The 18,861-nt window shown below is 44.7% G+C and overlaps 1 protein-coding gene across 3 annotated transcripts; it reads left to right on the top strand.

Moving 5' to 3' along the window:
* The first annotated feature begins 792 nt into the window (after positions 1–792).
* DDB2 (damage specific DNA binding protein 2) lies at positions 793–18,789 on the top strand. 3 transcript variants are annotated; one of them, XR_005085402.2, is made up of 11 exons: positions 793–1,125; positions 2,244–2,380; positions 2,761–2,952; positions 14,045–14,190; positions 15,451–15,550; positions 15,643–15,820; positions 16,146–16,288; positions 17,708–17,872; positions 18,014–18,059; positions 18,370–18,514; positions 18,621–18,789. XR_005085402.2 is itself a non-coding variant. In XM_037166158.2 (10 exons), the coding sequence occupies exons 1-10, from the start codon at positions 999–1,001 to the stop codon at positions 18,417–18,419; spliced, it is 1,284 nt and encodes a 427-aa protein (XP_037022053.2). In that variant the 5' UTR covers positions 793–998; the 3' UTR covers positions 18,420–18,789. The 3 variants fall into 3 exon arrangements, 2 of the variants coding, with proteins under 2 accessions (XP_037022053.2, XP_037022054.2); XM_037166158.2 differs by having other exon boundaries at positions 18,370–18,789; XM_037166159.2 differs by lacking the exon at positions 17,708–17,872 and having other exon boundaries at positions 18,370–18,789.
* Positions 18,790–18,861: the final 72 nt, after the last annotated feature.

The raw sequence follows: 18,861 nt of genomic DNA on the forward strand, positions 1-18,861 counted from the left end.
TCTTTCATCCCTCCCTGTCTTTCAGTGCAGGCTCGACTGTTCATGCACTTTTGTCTCCTCTCACCCTACCAAAACTCAGCGGGGGGTGGGGGTGGGGCGGGAGGAGAAAAGGCCCAACAGTCCCCGACTAACCACAGCTCCAGCCTGGCTCGTCGCAGAAAGTGGGGTGCATCCGAACTGTCTCCTCTCGGGCCCGAAAAATAGCGCTGCCTCGCCTCGGAGGCTCACTGTCCTGGCGTTTGGCTGAAGTCAGGCCGTAAAAACTCTAAGCCGGGTTGGCCCGCAGGCCCCCCAGCGCATCATTACCCCAGGCGGATACTCAGTAGGTTCGGGGAAAGTGGCGAATCTCAACCACTTTTCAGAGAAGCTGACATTCTAGTGAGCTGGAGGGATAAGAATACTGGACACAGATCGCCAAGTTTGCGGGCAGGAAGAGCTAGTCTCCACCGCACAGAAGTCTCTACCTGTCTACAAAGCCACCTTCCTCGCGTAAGGATCAGCCGTCGCTAAAGCCCAAGCGGGCGTGACCACCAATTAAAAGACAGAGAAGGCGGAGCCGACCCTTTGATTGGTGTACGGTCTTCGGGACCGCAGAGGCCTGGCAGCGCAGCGTCTGAAGAGGCTTCAAGTAGGGTGGCCTAGCACTGGCGGCCATCTTTATTTTTGGCAACTCGGCTGACTGGACTAGAACGCGCTAGCACGTAGGGCAGGCCAAACCCATTTCTCCAGGGAGCCCAAGATCTCCCCCGCGCTCACACTTCCCATCTCCCCGCGCGCGCCCCGTCCGTCCCCCGGAGAGGCGGGGCCCCTCAGAGAGGGGCGGAGCAGGAACTAGAAACTAGTCTGGAAGCCAGGAGCCTGTTTGGCGGGAAGTTGGCCGGTTTGGCGGGAAGTTGGACGAGTGCCCGACTCCCCGCCCTTTTTCTCCCCAGAGGCTTCCCTATCTTCCCTCCATAATCTCGGTTTACGGTATAGTACCTCTTTGCACGGAGGACGCGATGGCTCCCAAGAAACGCCCAGAAACCCGGAAGACCTTTGAGGTGGCTTTGCACCCCAGGAGCAAGAGGAGCAGAAACCCGGGGGAGCTGGAGCACGAGGCCAAGAAGCTCTGTGTGAAGGGCCCCGGTACTGCCTACGCCTACGGCTTTAATAATTCCGTCGTTAGGGGCTCTCGTGCAGGAGGCTGGAGTGGGGGATGGGTGTTTCCTAATTCGTGAGGCCGTCCAAAGTTTCAGATGCCTCAGGCTGTGCATTTTGTCTGCAGGTCCCTTGACGTCATAGAATTTGGGCTTAACCTCCGTCCCGTGGCCGGACGAGGCAGATGAATTCCAAACTTCCAAACGGCAGACTTCAAACTCCTTGTTTGTACCAGATTGCCAGATGCGGAGGACTGCTTAAAATAAACCCACCTTGTCTGGTGGCGTGTGTAGCTGCAGGTTCTCAGTTTGAGTCATGAGCGCCCTCCCCGTCCTTCCTTCCTTAGAAAACACGTTTCTCCGAGGTTTAAGGGGGATCAAACCTAGGGCTGTAAGAACTCAAAAGACTGGAAAGGGGTGGTCTATGAAGTGCTTGTGTTTGGGTCCCCCCTCCACCCCCAGAAGAAAGAATTGGCTTCCAAGAGTCTGGATTCCTAGAGATCAGATCCTCAGATTACACCTTGGCAATCCAGAGTGGCTGGATTCCGAGTCTAAGCGGGTCGACCTCCCCCACAGTAGCCTAGTCTGTTTGGAGTCACGTCAGACGCTCTGGTCTCACTGGTTTTCAGGAGAACGGATTGGATTTGGGGCCAACAACTGTCTCCTCCACATTATGTTAATGTAGAACTTAAAGGTGCTTCTTCCCCAAACGGTCATTTCTGTGCTAGACACCTTTTTGTTTGTGTGTTTTATTTTTTTACTCTGCATTATGTATGATTTTAAAATTGTCACCCAACCTTATGAGTTTTCCAACTCAAATTGACAAGAGTTTTGCATACGCTTTATTCTTGTGTGTTTCTTTGGCTCAGTGCTGAGGAACCCTGCAGAAGTGTATTAGTTTCACTTTGGAATTCCTATCTGGGGGCAGGGACTGAATCCCTGCTCATCGTTTATTTCTTGTGCTGGATGAGACTGAGCAGACCATGGACAGGTGATGGGAGAGATTGGCTCTGCCGAATGAAACAACAAGGCTTACTGGAATTTTGGCAGAAGAACCTTTCTTGGGTGAAATTGGAGAAGAAAATATGTGTCTGTTCTACTTGGCAGGTTCTAGCAGAAGATCTGACTCCGGCTGCCTTCGGGAGGGGTTGGCTAGCCTGCAGGTCCCTCCACGGTGCAGGAGCATCGTCAGGGCCCTCCATCACCATAAGCTGGGCAGAACTGCCTGGCCATCGCTACAGCAGGTGAGGCGTTTCCTGGCCGAAGTGCTTAAGGGTTTCCGTGGTGCTTTTTACACAACTGGATGCCCCCAAAGTAGATGCTGAGTTGGTTCACCGGGTTTTCAGAGTGGTCAGATCACTGCCCACCTTGGGGTCTGGTCTACTGGGCACTCAGCCAGGTAGAAGTCAGGCTGTAAAGATTCCGGCTGGAATGTGCTCCGCCCTCTTGCTTTCCAAGATTATTTCATTTATATCGCAAATATATTCATGCGCAGAGACAGGCAGTTAGTTTTCCTTTGGTGGGAGGACTGGGCCCTAGGGCTCATCTACGGAGGAGGCAGAGATTGACAGTTTACCTGGGACTTGGGTTTTAATTCAACTCAGTTATTTTCTCTCTTTGTCAGGATCTCCAGCAGTCCTTTTTGAACTCTCTGGCTTCATACCGGATATTCCAAAAGGCTGCCCCCTTTGACAGGAGGGCCACATCCATGGCATGGCACCCAACTCACCCCAGCACCCTGGCCGTGGGTTCCAAAGGGGGAGATATCATGCTCTGGAACTTTGGCATAAAGGACAAACCTACCTTCATTAAAGGGGTGAGCAGTCCCTGTGCCAGATAACCGTGCGGAAGAAGCGTTGAAGGAGTGAAAAGTCGACCAGTGAAAAGGAGATGACTGGGATCGAAAGTAGCTGTGGGTATTTTCAAACAAGCAAATGGTGGTGATGCTCAAATCTTTATTGAGTGCCTGCCCTGAAAAAATTAGAAGGTATAAACCGTTGATCACCCACTAGTAAGTCATCACGTAGGATTTAAGCCTCTTCATAAGTCTTGTCTTATCTCGTACTCTCGTGCTGCTGCATTTCCTCACTTTCTATGCTTTAGCCACATGTGCTATTTCTATTCCTGAAAATAGGTCTTTGAACTTGCTGTTCCCATTGGCTGCGGTGCTCTTTCCAACGGCCTCCTCGTGGTTGGTTCCCTCTTATTTTTCAGATCTCAGCTCAATATACTTCCTCCGAAAGCTCTCAGTGACCACTCTGTCTGCAAAGCAGCCTCCACCCCACACAGCCACTCCCCGTCTCCCTGCTTCACCTTTTCCCCACAGTGTTTATTAATATCTGAAATGTTTTACTTATTTACTTACTTTGCCCCCTGGAAAGTAAGCTTCACAATGGCAGGGCCCTTGTCTTTCTGGCACATCACTTTGTCCTCAGTGCCCAGAATGATGTTTGCCCAGGGTGGCTGCTTTATATTTGTTGAGTAAATGAGGGTCATGGCGTGTGACTGGGTAGACGGCATGTAGACATACACAATAGGTAGCACTTCAGATGCTGCATGCCATAGAACATGAGAGAAGGAAGACCCTCGCTCAAATTAGAATCTATAGAGAAGGCTTCGTGGAGGAGTGAGGAAGAACAGTATTTACGTAAATGGAGATGAAAGGAGGAAAGGCAGAGTGTGTTTGGGACAAGGTGTGGCGTAGAGCTTTTTAGGGATGGTCTTCCCAGTCACGCTGGTGTTTATCATCAGTTGCTGAGGGGTGAAGGTGTTGGCCCTTCCACCAAAGAATAGACCCTTAGCTTGCCTAGCTGGATGCTGACATTGGAGGGCTGTACTACAGAAGCTAACGCTCTGGGTTTAGGGCAAAACCCGCAAACTCACATGACTAAAGAAGCCAAACCAATACAAGAATGATGTGAGGTGGTAGGGTCAGTGGCACTAAGTACATTCACTTTTGTAACCAGTCTCCAGAAATGTTCATCTTGCAAATCTGAAACTCTGTACCCATTAAACACTAACTCCCCATTCCTCCATCCCCCAGCCCTGGGCAGCCACCGTTCTACTTTCTGTGTATGATTTTGACTACTCTAACTGTCTCACATCAGTGGAATCACACAGTGTTTATCCCTTTGTGACTGGCTTATTTAACTGAGCAACCTAGAACTTAGTTTTCTGCAGCTTCGTCCACGTTGTAGTACACATCAACAATTTCCTTCCTTTCTAAAACTGAACAATACTGTATGCATTTGCCTCATTTTGCATGTGCATTCATCTGTCAGTGGACACTTGGACTGCTCCTGCCTGTTAGCGGTTGTGAATGATGCGGCCGTGAGTGCGGTTGTACAAATAGCTCTCTGAGTCTCTGTTTTCAGTTCTTTGGGGCGCGTACCCAGAAGTGAAGTTGCTGGATCATCCGGTAATTCTGTTTTTAATTATTTGAGGAACTGCCTTAATGTTCAAATGGACCATTGTGACAGCGCCACTTCATATTCCCACCAACGGTATACAAGGGATTCAATCTGAAATGTCCTGGTTTTTCATGTCAGTAACAAAATTAAACAAGCCGTGTAGCTAAATAAAACACACCTGTGAACTGCATTCTGCTTCAGCTCACTGCTTTTCCATCTTTGGTTTAGAGATACAAGAGGCCAAGGACAAACCCAGGAGGAGAGTTAGGAGAGCCACCCGTCAGAAACGGCCAGGTTAGGCAGGCTTGGGAAATTACAATTCGAGGCCCGAGATGGGTGTTGGAGAGAACAAGTGCCTGAAGCCAGAAGAAAGGCAGCCAGCAGAGCGCTGTACACAGAGCTCGGCGGTCTTCCTGCCCAGCTGGTGAGATAGGATGAGGAAGGGACGCTTTAAATTGAAGTCAGAACCAGAGCTCAGGCAGGAGGAGTCCAGGGAATGGAGAAAACTCAGACACAGCTAAAGGTGTCCCGGGGGAAGAGCCTACCGACCAAAAGGGAAACTGCTTTGAACTTGTGCCAGGCCGAGGCTTTTGGTTAACATCACCCTTTATGATCATGTCACTTACATGAAGTTTCCTCACACCAATGCGGATTGGTCTGGGCATTGGAAAGTTGGGACTAGCAGGGAACTAGGTGGGTGTGGAAGAAGTGCGTGGTGGTCTGGAGAACTGTCTGTTTGTACCCCCAGGTACTGACAGCAGAGAGTTGATTTGAGACCAGTGACGAGGGGAGCGGTGGTGTCTCACTTCGTCACTTTAGTCATTTGACCTTGGCTTTGATCTTTATATCTTTCAGACCCTTGGCAAGGGAATGTGTATTGCATTTTCAAAATGGAGATAAATTTTATTCTCACTGTAGAATGATTCATGTTCATCAGAAATTCAGACAATACAGAGGAAAATATAAAGTAAATATTACATGAAATTTCCACTTTGTACATCTTTCTGTGTGTGTATACACTATTACACTCATATTTCTACTTAGATTATTGGATAAATATTCTATCCTAGAATATTTGTATATTACTTGTTATATCACCTTATACAAGATGATGACCATTTAAAAATACCCTATAATTTCCTTTTTAATTAAATGCCTTTGTTTTGGTATCAGGGTAAGGCAGACCTCATAAAAAAGACTTAGGAATTGTTCCCTCCTCTTGTATTTTCTGTAAGGAATAGTACCAAGTTCTGTACTATTCCTTAAATTTTTTGTAGGATTCACCAGCTAAGCCATGTGGGAACTAAGCTGCAGTTTTCTTTGTTGAGTTTTAACTATGTAGTCCATGTCTTTAATAGCTATAAGGCAATGTAGGTTATCTGTTTCTTCTTGAATGAGTGAGGTGGTTTGTCTTTTAAGTAATTTGTTTTATCTAAGTTATTGAATTTGGCATAAAGTTGCTCACACTATTCCCTCATTATCCTTTTAATGTCAGTATGATCTGTAGTGATGTCCCCCATCATGTTCTCTTTTTTTAATTTATTTTTAAGATTTTATTTATTTATCTTTAGAGGGGAAGGAGAGAGGGAGAGAAACATCAATGTACGGTTGCCTTTCACGCGTCCCCTGCAGGGAACTGGCCTGCAGCCCAGGCACGTGCCCTGACTGGGAATCAAACCAGCAACCCCTTGGTTCGCAGGCCGGCACTCAATCCACTGAGCCACACCAGCCAGGGCAGCTTTTTTTCTAAAATATAACCATTTAACACTATAAATTTTCCTCTATTTCTAAAGCTGCATCTCACAGATTTTGTTCTATTTTTGTTTTTATTCAGTTCAAATAATTTCCCAATTCTTTATGATTTCTTCTTTGACCTATAGGCTATTCTGAAGTGTGTTGTTTAATTTCCAAATATTTGGAGATTGTTGAAATACCCCTTTATTTCTAGTTCTGTTATGAACAGAAAATATTTTATATGATTCCAGTTCTTTTACATTTTAAACTTATTTTATGGCCCAGCACATGGACTATATTAGTGAATGATTCATGTGCATTTAAAAACAATATATAGCCCTGGCCGGGTAGCTCAGTTGGTTAGAGCATCATCCCTGATACACCAACGTTGCAGGTTCGATCCCCAGTCAGGGTACACAGAAGAATCAACCAATGAAAGTATAAATAAGTGGAACAACAATTTGATGTCTCCCTTCCCCTCTAAAATCAATAAAATAAAATAAATAGTTTAAAAAATAAAGAAAACACATATTCTGCTGTTTCTGAGTAGATTGTTCTCGAAATGTCAATTAGGTTAAGTTGGTTGATAGTGTTGTTCAAATGTTTTATATCCTTATTGATAGAGGAATATTGGACTCTCCAACTGTAAAATTGTGGATCTGTTTTTCTTGAGTTTTCGCTTCAAGCATTTGGAAACTATTTTAGGGGCTTACACATTCAGAATTCTGTCCTTTGGATTCACTGGCCCCTTTGTCAGTGTGCAATGTCTCCCTTTCTCCCTGGTGATATTTATTTTTCTGAAATCTTTCTTCAATAATAATATAGCCACTGCAGCCTTCTTTAGTTAATATTTGTGTGATATATCATTTCCCATCCTTTTATTGGTAACCTATTTGTGTATTTATATGTCAAATGGGCTTCCTGTCGACAGCATTTTTAAAAATCCAACTTGATAATTTCTGGTGCTTAATTGGAGCATTTGACCATTTCCACTTAATATAATTATAAATATTATTAGGTTTAAATCTGTCATCTTGGTATTTCTTTCTGTTTGTCTCATCTCTATTTCATTTTCTTTCCCTTCTTTTTGCAACCAAAATTGAGTACTTCTTATGATTCCTATTACCTCCACCCTTGGATTATTATACTTTGTTATACTTCTCTTCCCTTTTCTTTTCTCTGATTTTGTGGTTGCTCCTGGTTTACAATATACAGCTTCAACTTATCAGAGAGAACCTCCAAATAATTTTATACCACTTCACATATTTTGTAAGAATCTTACAACCTTATGTTTACTTCCATTTTCTCCCTTCTCTCCTTGTCTTGCATTTTACATTTAGATAAGTTACAGCCTAACAATACATTATTATTTTTGCTTCATGTAGTCAGTTGTCTTTTCGCTTTTTGTTAAATCTTTATTGAGATATAATTCATATATAATAAACTACAGATACTTAAAGTATACAATTTGATGAGTTTTGACACATACACAACCATGAAACCATCTAATTAAAATCATGAACGTACCCATTACTCCTGAAGTTCTCTGATGCCTGTTTATCATCTTTTTTCCTGCTGCTCTGTCCCCTGAGAACCATGGATCCGTTTTCTATCCCTTTTGATTAATTTGCATTTTCTAGCCTTTTATATAAATGGCATCCTACAATATATACTCTTTTTCTGGCTTCTTTCACTTCGTATAATTATTTGAGATTCATCTATACTTTTGTGTGTATCAGTAGTTTTTTTTTCTTTCTGTGTTCCAGTATATTGATATACCACAATTTATTTATTCATTCACCTGCTGAAGGACATTTGGACTTTTTCCAGTTTTTGACTGTTGCAGAAAAAGCTGCTCTGAACATTCATGTACAGATTTTTATGTGGATGTGTTTTTATTTTTCTTGAGTAAATATCTAGTTGTAGAATGGCTGGGCTGTGGGATAGGTATCTTTTTTTTTTTTTTTTAATATTCCACCTGAGGGATTTTTTTTTTGCTATCTTTTTTTTTTAAAGATTTTATTTATTTATAGAGGGGAAGGGAAAGAGAGAGGAAGAGAAATATCAATGTGTGATTGCCTCTTGTGCATCCCCTGCGGGGTACTGGCCTGCGACCCAGCATGTGCCCTGACTGGGAATCGAACTTCGACCCTTTGGTTCTCAGGCCCACGCTCAATCCACTGAGCTACACCAGCCAGGGCCATTAAAGATTTTTTAAAAAACAAACTTATGGGAAAAACCTAGTAAAAATCCATATACTTGCCATTTCCAGTGCTTTTTGGTTTTTTGTGTGTGACCCAGGTGGCTTTTTGGTAATATTGTCTTTCTTCCTTCTAACATTTCTTACATTGTCGATTGGTTGGTAATGCATTTTTTTCCTTCTGTTTATCTTAAAAAGTGTTTCTTTTTTGAGGGGGCGGGGGGAGAATATACTTTTGCTGGGTATAGAATTCTAGGTTTACAGGTTTTGCTTTGTTTCAGTATTTTAAATAATCTAAAAAGTTTGCTCTCATTCTTCTGTTTCTCTTGTCATGATTGCCCCCCTTTTCTTCTGGCTGCTTTAAAAATGATTATGATTTTCTCAGTGTCTTTTTCTATGTTTCTCCTGCTTGAAGTTCATTGGCTTCTTAGATCTGCGAGTTTACAAATGTCATCAAATTTGGAAAATTTTAGACCACTGTTTCTTCAAATAATTTCCCCGCCCCTCCTTTTTTCTGGGATTTCAATGACATATTTTTTTTAAGATTTATTTATTTATTTATCTTTAGAGGGGAAGGGAAGGAGAGAGGGAGAGAAACATCAATGTATGGTTGCCTTTTGAGCGTCCCCCGCTGGGAACTGACCTGCAGGGAACTGGCCTGCAACCCAGGCATGTGCCCTGACTGGGAATCGAACCCCCATTGTCTGGTTCGCAGGCCCACGCTCAATCCACTGAGCTACACCAGCCAGGGCTCAATGACATATTCGTTAGGCTACCAGCCAGCAATGTGCTGCTCATGATTGGAAGCATAAATCCATGTTATTGATTTTTACAGTTTGAGGTTTGAACATTTTTCCCTACACAATCCTGTCATCTACAAATAATGAGAGTTTGATATCTTCCTTTACCATTGTTATACTTTTTTTGCCCTGGTCCAAATTGACAAAGATGTTTAGTACACTGTTTAATATTGGCAATGACAGACATTTTTATCTTGTTCTTGATCACAGAAGGCTTTTATGTTTTATCGTTAAGTATGACTTTACTACTTTTTATTGTGGTAAAATACACATAACGTAAAAGTTATCATTTAACAATTCTGAGTGTACGGTTCAGTGGCAGTGAGAATATTTACATTGTTGTGCAATGATCACCACTGTCCATCTCCACAGTTTATTTTCATCATCCTGAAATAAAACTATGTACCCTTTATTTTTGTTTTTTAAAAGATTTTATTTATTTTTAGACAGAGGAGAAGGGAGAGAGAGAGTGGGGGAAGAAACATCAGTGTGTGGTTGCCTCTCATGCACCCCCAACTGGGAACCTGGCCTACAACCCAGGCATGTGTCCTGACTGGGAATTGAACCAGTGATCCTTTGGTTCACAGGCCGGCACTCAATCCACTGAGCTACACCACCTAGGGCCACTCTGTACCCTTTAAACGATGACTTATTATTGCCCTTTTCCCCAGTCCCCTAATTTGCTTTCTAACTTTATGAATTTGATTATTCTAGGTACCTCATATCAATGGAGTCACACAGTATTTGTCCTTTTGGGTCTGGCTTCACTTAGCATAGCATAGTGTCCTTTTGGGCCTGGCTTCACTTAGCATAGTGTCACACTATGCTAGATCCTTGAACACTATGCTAATGTTCAAGGTTCATTCATATTATAGCGTGTATCAGTACATCCTTACTCTTTGCAGCTGAGAAATATTCCGTCCTGTGGGTATACCACCTTTGACTTACCTGTTCATCTACTGAGGGACATTTGGGTTGTTTCTACCTTTTGCTGCTATTGCTACTGCGGCTGTAAACATTCCTCTGCCAGTTTTGTTTGGCGATGTTTTCAGTTCTTTCGGGTATATACCTAGGAGCTTGTTTATTTTTAGAACTTGTTTGTTTTTAAAAACCCTTTATCATATTAAGTTCCGCCTTTATTTTGTTAGCTTTGTTATTTTTTTCATTACCATTTAGTCCCCTTATACACCCCTCCCCGCAGCAATCCCTGCCCTGTGCCTGTGTCCATGAGTCTTTTCTTTTTTGCTTAAGCCTCCACCCCCAACCTCCTCCCCCCACCACTAGCTGTCATCTGTTAAGTTCCCCTTTTATTCCCAGTTTGCCAAAAGTTCCTATTATGAAAGATAATTCAGTTTCATCAAATACTTTTTTGTATCTATTGAGGTCAGTAAGCATGATTTTTCCCCTTTATTCTAATAATGTGGCAAATTCATTGGTTTCTTCTTTATTTGTTTTGGCTTATATCCCTTTTTTCATTTATTTTTATTATTTTCTTTTTTTTACAATTACAATTACAATGTATCTCTAGCAAGTAAGACTGCTTTTTAAAACTTGTAAAAGCATATAACCTAAAATTTATCACCTGAACATTTTTAGGTATACAGTTCAGTAGTGTTTACTACACTCACATTATTGTGCAAAAAATCTCGAGAACATTTTCAATTTGTGAAACTGAAACTGTATACCTACTTAATAACACTTCCCCACTTCCCCTTCTCTCCAGCCCTTGGCGACCACAATTCTTCTTTCCATTTCTATGAATTGAACCACTTTAGAGACCCCTAAGTTTTGATGGTTTTATTGCGGTTATGTAGGAGAATGTTCTTGTAAGAGATACAGGATAGGGCAAAAGTGGGTTTACAGTTGTGAGTGCGTGAAACACAGGGTTTATATTTGTGGTGTTACTTGTTCATTTACACGTGAACGACTGTGAACCTGCTTTGCCCTGCTTTGCACACAGGCCGGTACTGGCCAACGAGCGAGACCTCCAGTTGTTTACTCACTATCAAATCGTCCTAGAGAAATAATATTTTTTTGTGCTATTCTTGTAACTTTTTTGAGTTGGAGATGGCTTGAAAATAAAATTTTAAGTAAAGATTGATATTTTTTCTTAAATATTTAGTATGTTCACCAGTGAAGCCACCAGGATCTAGAATTTACTTTGCAAGAAATTTTTTAGTTGTAAATTCAGTTTTGTCCTTCATCTTCTGTCATTTTGGCAAGTTTGTATTTTTCTAGGAATTTTACCCATTTCATCTACATTTTCAAATTCATTGGCATAAGATTGTTTATGATGTCCTCTTACCTTTTAAAGTTCATGCTTTTGCTTTCTACTTTCTTAGGCTTTAGTTTCCTGTTAGTTTTACTCCTTCTTGAGATGGATGTTTGAGTCATTGATTTTTGCCTTTATTACAAATCATGCTGCTATGAATATTTGTGTACAGGCTTTTGCATGAACACACGTATTCATTTCTCTTGGGCGTGTATCTAGGGGCAGAATTTCTGGGTCTTATGGTCACTCTATGTTTAATTTTTTTGAAAAACTGCCAGACTGTTTTCTGAAGTGTCTGTACCTTTTTTCATTCTTCAAAGACGTGTTTTATATACACTTTCTAGTTGTTCTCAGCCAAAGGTTGGCCTGACACAGACTAACCCACCCCCACTGGAATTGGAAGTCTCAAATATATCTCGTCCAGGCCCGTATTTCGCCCGTATTTCGTCCAGGCTTGTTACTCCTTCTCAGTGAAAAATTTGGTCATAACCACTCAATCCACCCTTGCTAGGAGACCACTTATGCATTTTAACTTGAAATGATTTTTCTTAAGATTTCATGTATTTATTTTTAGAGAGAGGGGAAGGGAGGGAGAAAGAGAGGGAGAGAAACATCAGTGTGTGGTTGCCTATTACATGCCCACCACTGGGGACCTGGCCCTCAACCCTGGCATGTGCCTTGAGTGGGAATCCAACCAGCAACACTTTGGTTCACAGGCCGGTACTCAATCCACGGAGCCACACCAGCCAGGGCTTAACTTGAAATGTTAATGTATGTGTTCACTACTAATGCTTTGACATGGGGCCTGTCCTGTTCTTGGAGTGAGGGTCCACTGATAAGGGTGCACCTGGTACTGCATACCCTGCACACATGATGTATTCTGTATGTGGCCCAGTTTCCATTTCACCAAAGTGGAAACATAACTTAAAGATAGTCCTGAGGCAACCCAATGACAGATTCTTTTAAAATTTTTATTCCCCACCCTAATTGTTTATAAGTATCTCACCCATGTTTAATTTGACAACTGTAATTTAAGCAATTTTTTAATCTAATTTTTCCAAAGCATTCAACATGGCTTTCGCAAAAGTAACAATGGTCTTTCTTTCTGCATGTATTTCATCAGTGTAATTAAATTACATGTTTAATTGAATGTTTAAATGTTCAGTTTAAATATTTAATTAAATGTTTAATAAGTTATATGTAATTAAATTACACATTTAATTGAATTGCATAATTAACGTATAATAAAAAGTTGAACTGGCATATGCAGGTTTAAGAACAAACACAGCTAAGCCATGTAAGCACTGAACTCAAGTGGTGGGAGCAGACGGTTATATTATTAGCATCAAGGGTTTGTCAGACCCTGGACACTGGTTAGAATGTTTGTAGAGGGAATGGGACCTGCCAGTTAGCATGTTGAATAAGCGAAGTGGACATTGTGTGAGAGACCTTGTAGAGGTACATGAGGCTGAGATAGCAGCCACACAGGAAAGCAGTAGAGAAGGAGCTCTTCGGGTTGTAAAATTCTGAAAACTGCCTGAGGCATAAAAAGCACTTAGGGTAATAAGGTTAAGCAGTGGGTGTGATCATGATCATTTTCACCATCATTGCCAGGGGTGTCTGGGAAGCATAGGAAGGAGCTCCCACCCGTCTCCTGCCCTCCTAACCCAGCCACCCTTTGGAGACAAAGCTCTCCTAAAGAGAGCACTGTGCAATAAACTATCGTACATCCACCCGCTGGAGTACTCAGCAATACGGCTGAACCAGCTAGAGGTGCACACAGCAACTTGGATGTATCGCAGGGGCATTGTGTGGAGTGAGATGAAGGAAGCTGGTCTCAAAAGGCTGCAGGCTATAGGATCGATTACTCAACAGTCTATCAGAGGCAAGACCATAGCAACGGAGGACAGATCCGTGGTTGCCAGGAGTTAGAGGTGGGGGGAGGTTTGACTACAATGGGAGAGCATGAGGGAGTTTTGGGGGATACCGGAACTGTTCTGCGTGTGTTAAATTTTATACAGCTGGCCCTGGCTGGTGTGGCTCAGTGGATTGAGCGCAGGCCTTCAAACCAAAGAGTCACTAGTTCAATTCCCAGTCAGGGTGCGTACCTGGGTGCGGGCCAGGTCCCCAGTAGAGGGCATGTGAGAGGCAACCACACATTGATGTTTCTCTCCCTCTCTTTCTCCCTCTCTTCCTCTCTTTAAAAAATAAAGTACCTAAATAAAGTCTTTAAAAAAAAAGATAATTTTAAAAAGTCATAGAACTGTGTACTCAAAACAACCACATTTACTGTATGTTAATTTGGAAAATAAAATTAAAACTAAAACTTCGAGAAATAAAGAGCACAGTGGAGAGCGTTGCAGGGTCCAGGCGTGTAAACTGGCACGGCCCCAAGTGCTGCCTGTTGGAACTTCTCGGGGGCAGAGTATGCACCAGACCTCATCCTCCTCCTTGGCCATCATCACTCACCTACTTTTCTCTTCCTGGGTTAGATTGGAGCTGGAGGGAGCATCACTGGGCTGAAGTTTAACCCTCTCAACACCAACCAGTTTTTCATCTCCTCAATGGAGGGAACGACCAGGCTGCAAGACTTTAAAGGCAACATTCTCCAAGTCTATACCAACTATGGCACCTGCAAGTGAGTAGGGTAACTACCAGGGGAAAGGGCTTCTGGGCTGTCAGTGCAGTTCTGGTGACAGCATCCAGATCCCGCTTCTTTTACCCAAACCTGGTACAGGGAAGTAAGGCAAGGTGTGAGCCACTCTCCATCCTTCTGCCGCTTTCTCACTCTTTCTTTAGCTGCTCTTATTCTGGTCCAGGTGGGTAATTTGGAGAGGAGTTCTGGAGCCTCCACTCTTCTCAGCAGCGGAAGGGCTTCAGCTCTCCTGTAAGTCCTTCATTCCCATGTTCAATGAGACCTTGATTCTCACTAGACAAGTCAACATGGCGTTGGCCTAGCTAGCCACTTAAAGCATAGAGCGGAGATGAGAACTTAAACTTAATTCCCTGCATCTGCCGGGGTGTAATGGCCTGACCAGTTCCATGATGGAAGCTTAAATGGATAAAATCATGTCTATAAAGCACTTCGGACTCCCGAAGAGCAAGTGGTTGTAGAAACTATAAGATACTTGTCACTTTGATTTCGAGCCAGAGACACACCCCTGCTCCTTTAGGAACTGAGGGTGTGAGGGTCTAACTAGCCCTGCATGCTGTCCTGGACTGCCCCACAGGGGTAAGAAATACATGTGCAGTCAGGACATGTGAGGACAGACCCAGCTGCAGGTTTCTCTTCCACAAGAAACTCTCCCTATTTATAGGGGATACAAAAGGCGGTGTAGCAAGGACTTGAGGGTTTGAGCTCTCCTGGTTGGATATCGGGGTCCCTGAACCACTCCCCTGCCCATGTCCTTCATCCTCAGGTTTCTGGGTTGTGTGTGCTTTTTTCCCGTAAATGCTCAGAAGGGGGCAGAAGTTCCTTTCTAGCCAGCTCTGAGGAGCAGAGCTGGGCAGTCCCTGTTTGGTTTGTCATCTCCTTTGGCTCAACAGGTAGAGAGCAAAGAGACAGAATCATAAAGGGGTCTTCCTCAGAACCCAGGGCTGCATGGGGCATGCTAACCTGAGGACTTGCCTTATAGTCCTGAGGTCTGGCTGCTTCAGGGGCTCATACTAGCTGAGGATCCCAGGCCCAGCAGTGTTTTGAGCCCATCACTCCATACCATCTGTCTGGGTGGTAGACAAATCTAGGCATTCTTCCCTGGGAGCCTGTGGCAAGAGAGTTATTCATTCATTCAACAAATATTTACTGAGTATCTGTGTGTTAGACACCAGAGCTATGACAGTGGATGCATGGGCCTTGCCTCTGTCCCCAAGAACCTTACAGCACAATCTTTCCTTTCAGCTTCTGGTTCTGCAGCCTGGATGTGTCTGCAGAAAGACGCATGGTGGTCACCGGAGACAACGTGGGGCACGTGGTCCTGCTGAACATGGACGGCAGGGAGGTGTGTTCTCCGGAGCCTGGGGCCTCCCTTTCCCCCCCTTACCCCCCCGGCCTTGTCTTCTGCCCCCACCTGAACCAAGCTTTCCTCTGCAGCTTTGGAATATGAGAATGCACAAAAAGAAAGTGACCCATGTGGCCCTGAACCCATGCTCTGATTGGTTTCTGGTCACAGCCTCTGTAGATCAAACAGTGAAAATCTGGGACCTGCGCCAGGTTAAAGGGAAATCCAGCTTTCTCTACTCGCTGCCGCACAGGCATCCTGTCAACGCAGGTGGGATAGACCTCCTTGCTGTAGACCCCGCCTACCCCACCCCTTCCTGGGCTTTCAGTCCAAGTTCAGAAGCTGCTAGGTCAAACCTTTACCCCTGACAGCATCTGCCAAGCTGATGTCTTGGAACCTTTCTGACTCTACCTGCCCCCATTAGCCGTGGAGTCTCTAGAATATTTTTGTTCACAGCCCAGATTTACCTCCTCCCTTCCACCCCTGTCTGGAGAACAACAGGAGGGAGGTTGTCTCTGCAAGAAAAGGCCTGTGAAGGCCGGGACAACAGGGGATCCGTGGCTCCTTCAGCTCAGGGGCTTTTTTCACTTGCCAGCTCATTTCAGTCCCGATGGCGTCCGGCTCCTGACCACCGACCAGAAGAGTGAGATCCGGGTTTACTCTGCTTCCCAGTGGGACCGCCCCCCAAGCCTGATTCCACACCCTCACCGCCACTTCCAGCACCTGACACCCATTAAGGTGAGTGACAAAGAACTGTGATCGTGGGTGGGGACCCATCAGGCCTGCCCAAGGTGGAGAGAGGACAGAAGCAGCCTTTCCTTCCATATCTCTTCCTGCCCTGACACAAAGCAGTCTCTTGTCCCCTGGACCTCGCTGCTCCTTTTGTCCCACTTCTGCCATCCCATTTTGCGGGGTTTTGTTTCTTTGATAAGCTGTTTTCCTGAGTTTTTTTCAACCCAGCCCTGGTCTCCTTGCCGAGGGCATTTTCTAAGATCCTGACCCTCCGTTCTGCCCTGTTTGTTCTTGGGGCGCACGGTTGATCTGCAAGCTAACCTTAGCCCGCTTCTTGTTAACAGCTTCTCTAGCCTCACTCCCCATGGCTTACAGTCTTCAAGTCCTGAGGTTCCTTCCTGCCCAAGTCCCTAAGCAGTCTGAACGCTGCCAGTTCTCCCCTCTACTGTTTTATATTCTTTTGCAGAACCATGGCCCTGTACTGTGGTCAGTGCAGCACACCGACCAGCGTCAGTCAGGCACGCCCCTCTGGGTTAGAACCTTGGGCGAATTACTTCCATTTTGGATTTCGGTTTCCTTGTCTATACGAGGGGAATAATGGTATCTGACTGGGTTGCTTTGAGGCTGAATCAGTACACGTAGCGCATACGCCTACCAGCTGGCAAGTGCTCAGGAAACGGAGATGATTTAGTGTTAGAGTGGCCCCCACACACCTCAAATCAAATCCAAGTTCTTAATAGCGCCAGGGCCCTTCAGGTGTTCCCGTGGGCTCATCTGTTGCCATCTCTCACTTCTTACCCAGTGAAGCCAACTTACAACTTCCCAAGTGTGACCTGCAGCTTACTTCCCAGCCTTTACATGTACTACTTCTTCCTTCCTGCTCCCATCTTTCCTCCTTCGAAACTTCCTTGAGAAGTTTCTTAGGAAAATCCCATCCATCGGTCATCCCAACAGCTGTTCACATGTGTTTTGAGTGGGATGATCTGGGGAACATAGGTTTCCTTCCCTTTTCGGCCACGGGCCACCTTCTACTCGACCCGCACGCTGATGAAGGAGGTAGTGGTGGGGTTACGTATGCCCTATTTGGTTTTGGTTACCAGAGACTTTTTCCGTTGTCATAGGATCACCTTTTTGGTTAATGTCTGGGTCAGGCTGATGTTAGAACATTGATCAGTTGGTATGATCTCAGCAAATGCAAGAGAGACAAGGCCTGAAGGCGTCCTAAGGGCCAGCTTCGAATTTGAAATTTACAATGGTAGATGTATACACAACTGAAAACTATTCTTGTAGATCTGTGTAGATGTTATCTCCATTATTAAATTGTTGGCAACTGTATTAACACTTGTTAGTGGCAGCGAATACTTCTGAAGTCCTTTTTGATCATGTTCTGCATTTACTCTCATGACCAGCTTTTCCATCTCTTAGGCAGCCTGGCATCCTCGGTACAACCTCATTGTTGTGGGCAGATACCCAGATCCTAATTTCAAAAGTGGTACCCCCCACGAATTAAGAACAATTGATGTCTTTGATGGAAGCTCAGGGAAATTGATGCATCAGCTCTATGACCCAGAATCTTCTGGTATCAGTTCGGTGAGGTTTGGGCCCTCAAATGATGGGAGGATGCAGGGAATTCAACCTACCTCATTGACCAGAAATGATCAGAAATGAGTCCTTGTGTGCGCTCCTGATACCTTCACCCCCCACCTCATGCTTATCCCCTTGTCTCTGCAGCTCAATGAGTTCAATCCTATGGGGGACACGCTGGCCTCTGTGATGGGTGAGTGAAGTCTGCTGTATCTCAGAGTGGCCAGGCCTGACCCTGCTCCCCAAGGCTCAGTGCAAGCTAACGCCAGCTTAGCCCTGCCCCATTCACCCCAGGGTAGGAGTCAGTGAAGAAGATAATCAGGAGACAGTGGTCTCTTTGGCCTAGGCCCTCCACCCGTCTTGCTTTGTCTTGGTCACAGCAATGCCTGGGTGCTGTCCAGTTCCCTGGTATTTCCTTACCAAGTTCTAGGTTCCCTGGGCCAGCCCCAAGCTCTGAGAGACTGACAGTGGAAGGCGAATCAGACTGGTCTCACTCTTCCTAGGTTATCACATTCTCATTTGGAGCCAGCAGGAGACAAGGATGCAGAAATGAGAGACGTTAATGAAGGTGTTGCTCCAAGCAAGGGCTTCGGGCAACATGAGAACAAGTCCTGCAGGAAGAGATGGCTGTGTGTCAAAGGGCCAAAGGTATCCAAGTCTTAGGGTTGGAACAAGGATGCTGTGGCATGGGACACTGTGGGGCTGGGACACTAGCATGTTATTGCTCTGGACTTAGCCCTGGAAACTTCTCCAGAGTTGGCGACCCAGTTGCCCCAAGGGTCCCTGCTATATCTAGCCTGGAACCAAGCTTCTCCTGGAGCCAAGGTACTTTTCTCCTCTGTGACGTGTGCTGGCAGAGTGATCAGGTGGTGGTGGGTTTTTGATTTGTGCCCCCAACTGACATGACCAATAAATCTATACTCAACCAAGTTTCTGAGTGGATCTTCCAGCACTGACCTGGTCAGAGCACCCCTGGGTCTCCCAAATGAAGAAAA

This window comes from Artibeus jamaicensis, unplaced genomic scaffold (genome assembly GCF_021234435.1).
Source record: "Artibeus jamaicensis isolate MK-2021 breed Jamaican fruit bat unplaced genomic scaffold, CSHL_Jam_final contig_797, whole genome shotgun sequence".
Classification (NCBI taxonomy): domain Eukaryota; kingdom Metazoa; phylum Chordata; class Mammalia; order Chiroptera; family Phyllostomidae; genus Artibeus; species Artibeus jamaicensis.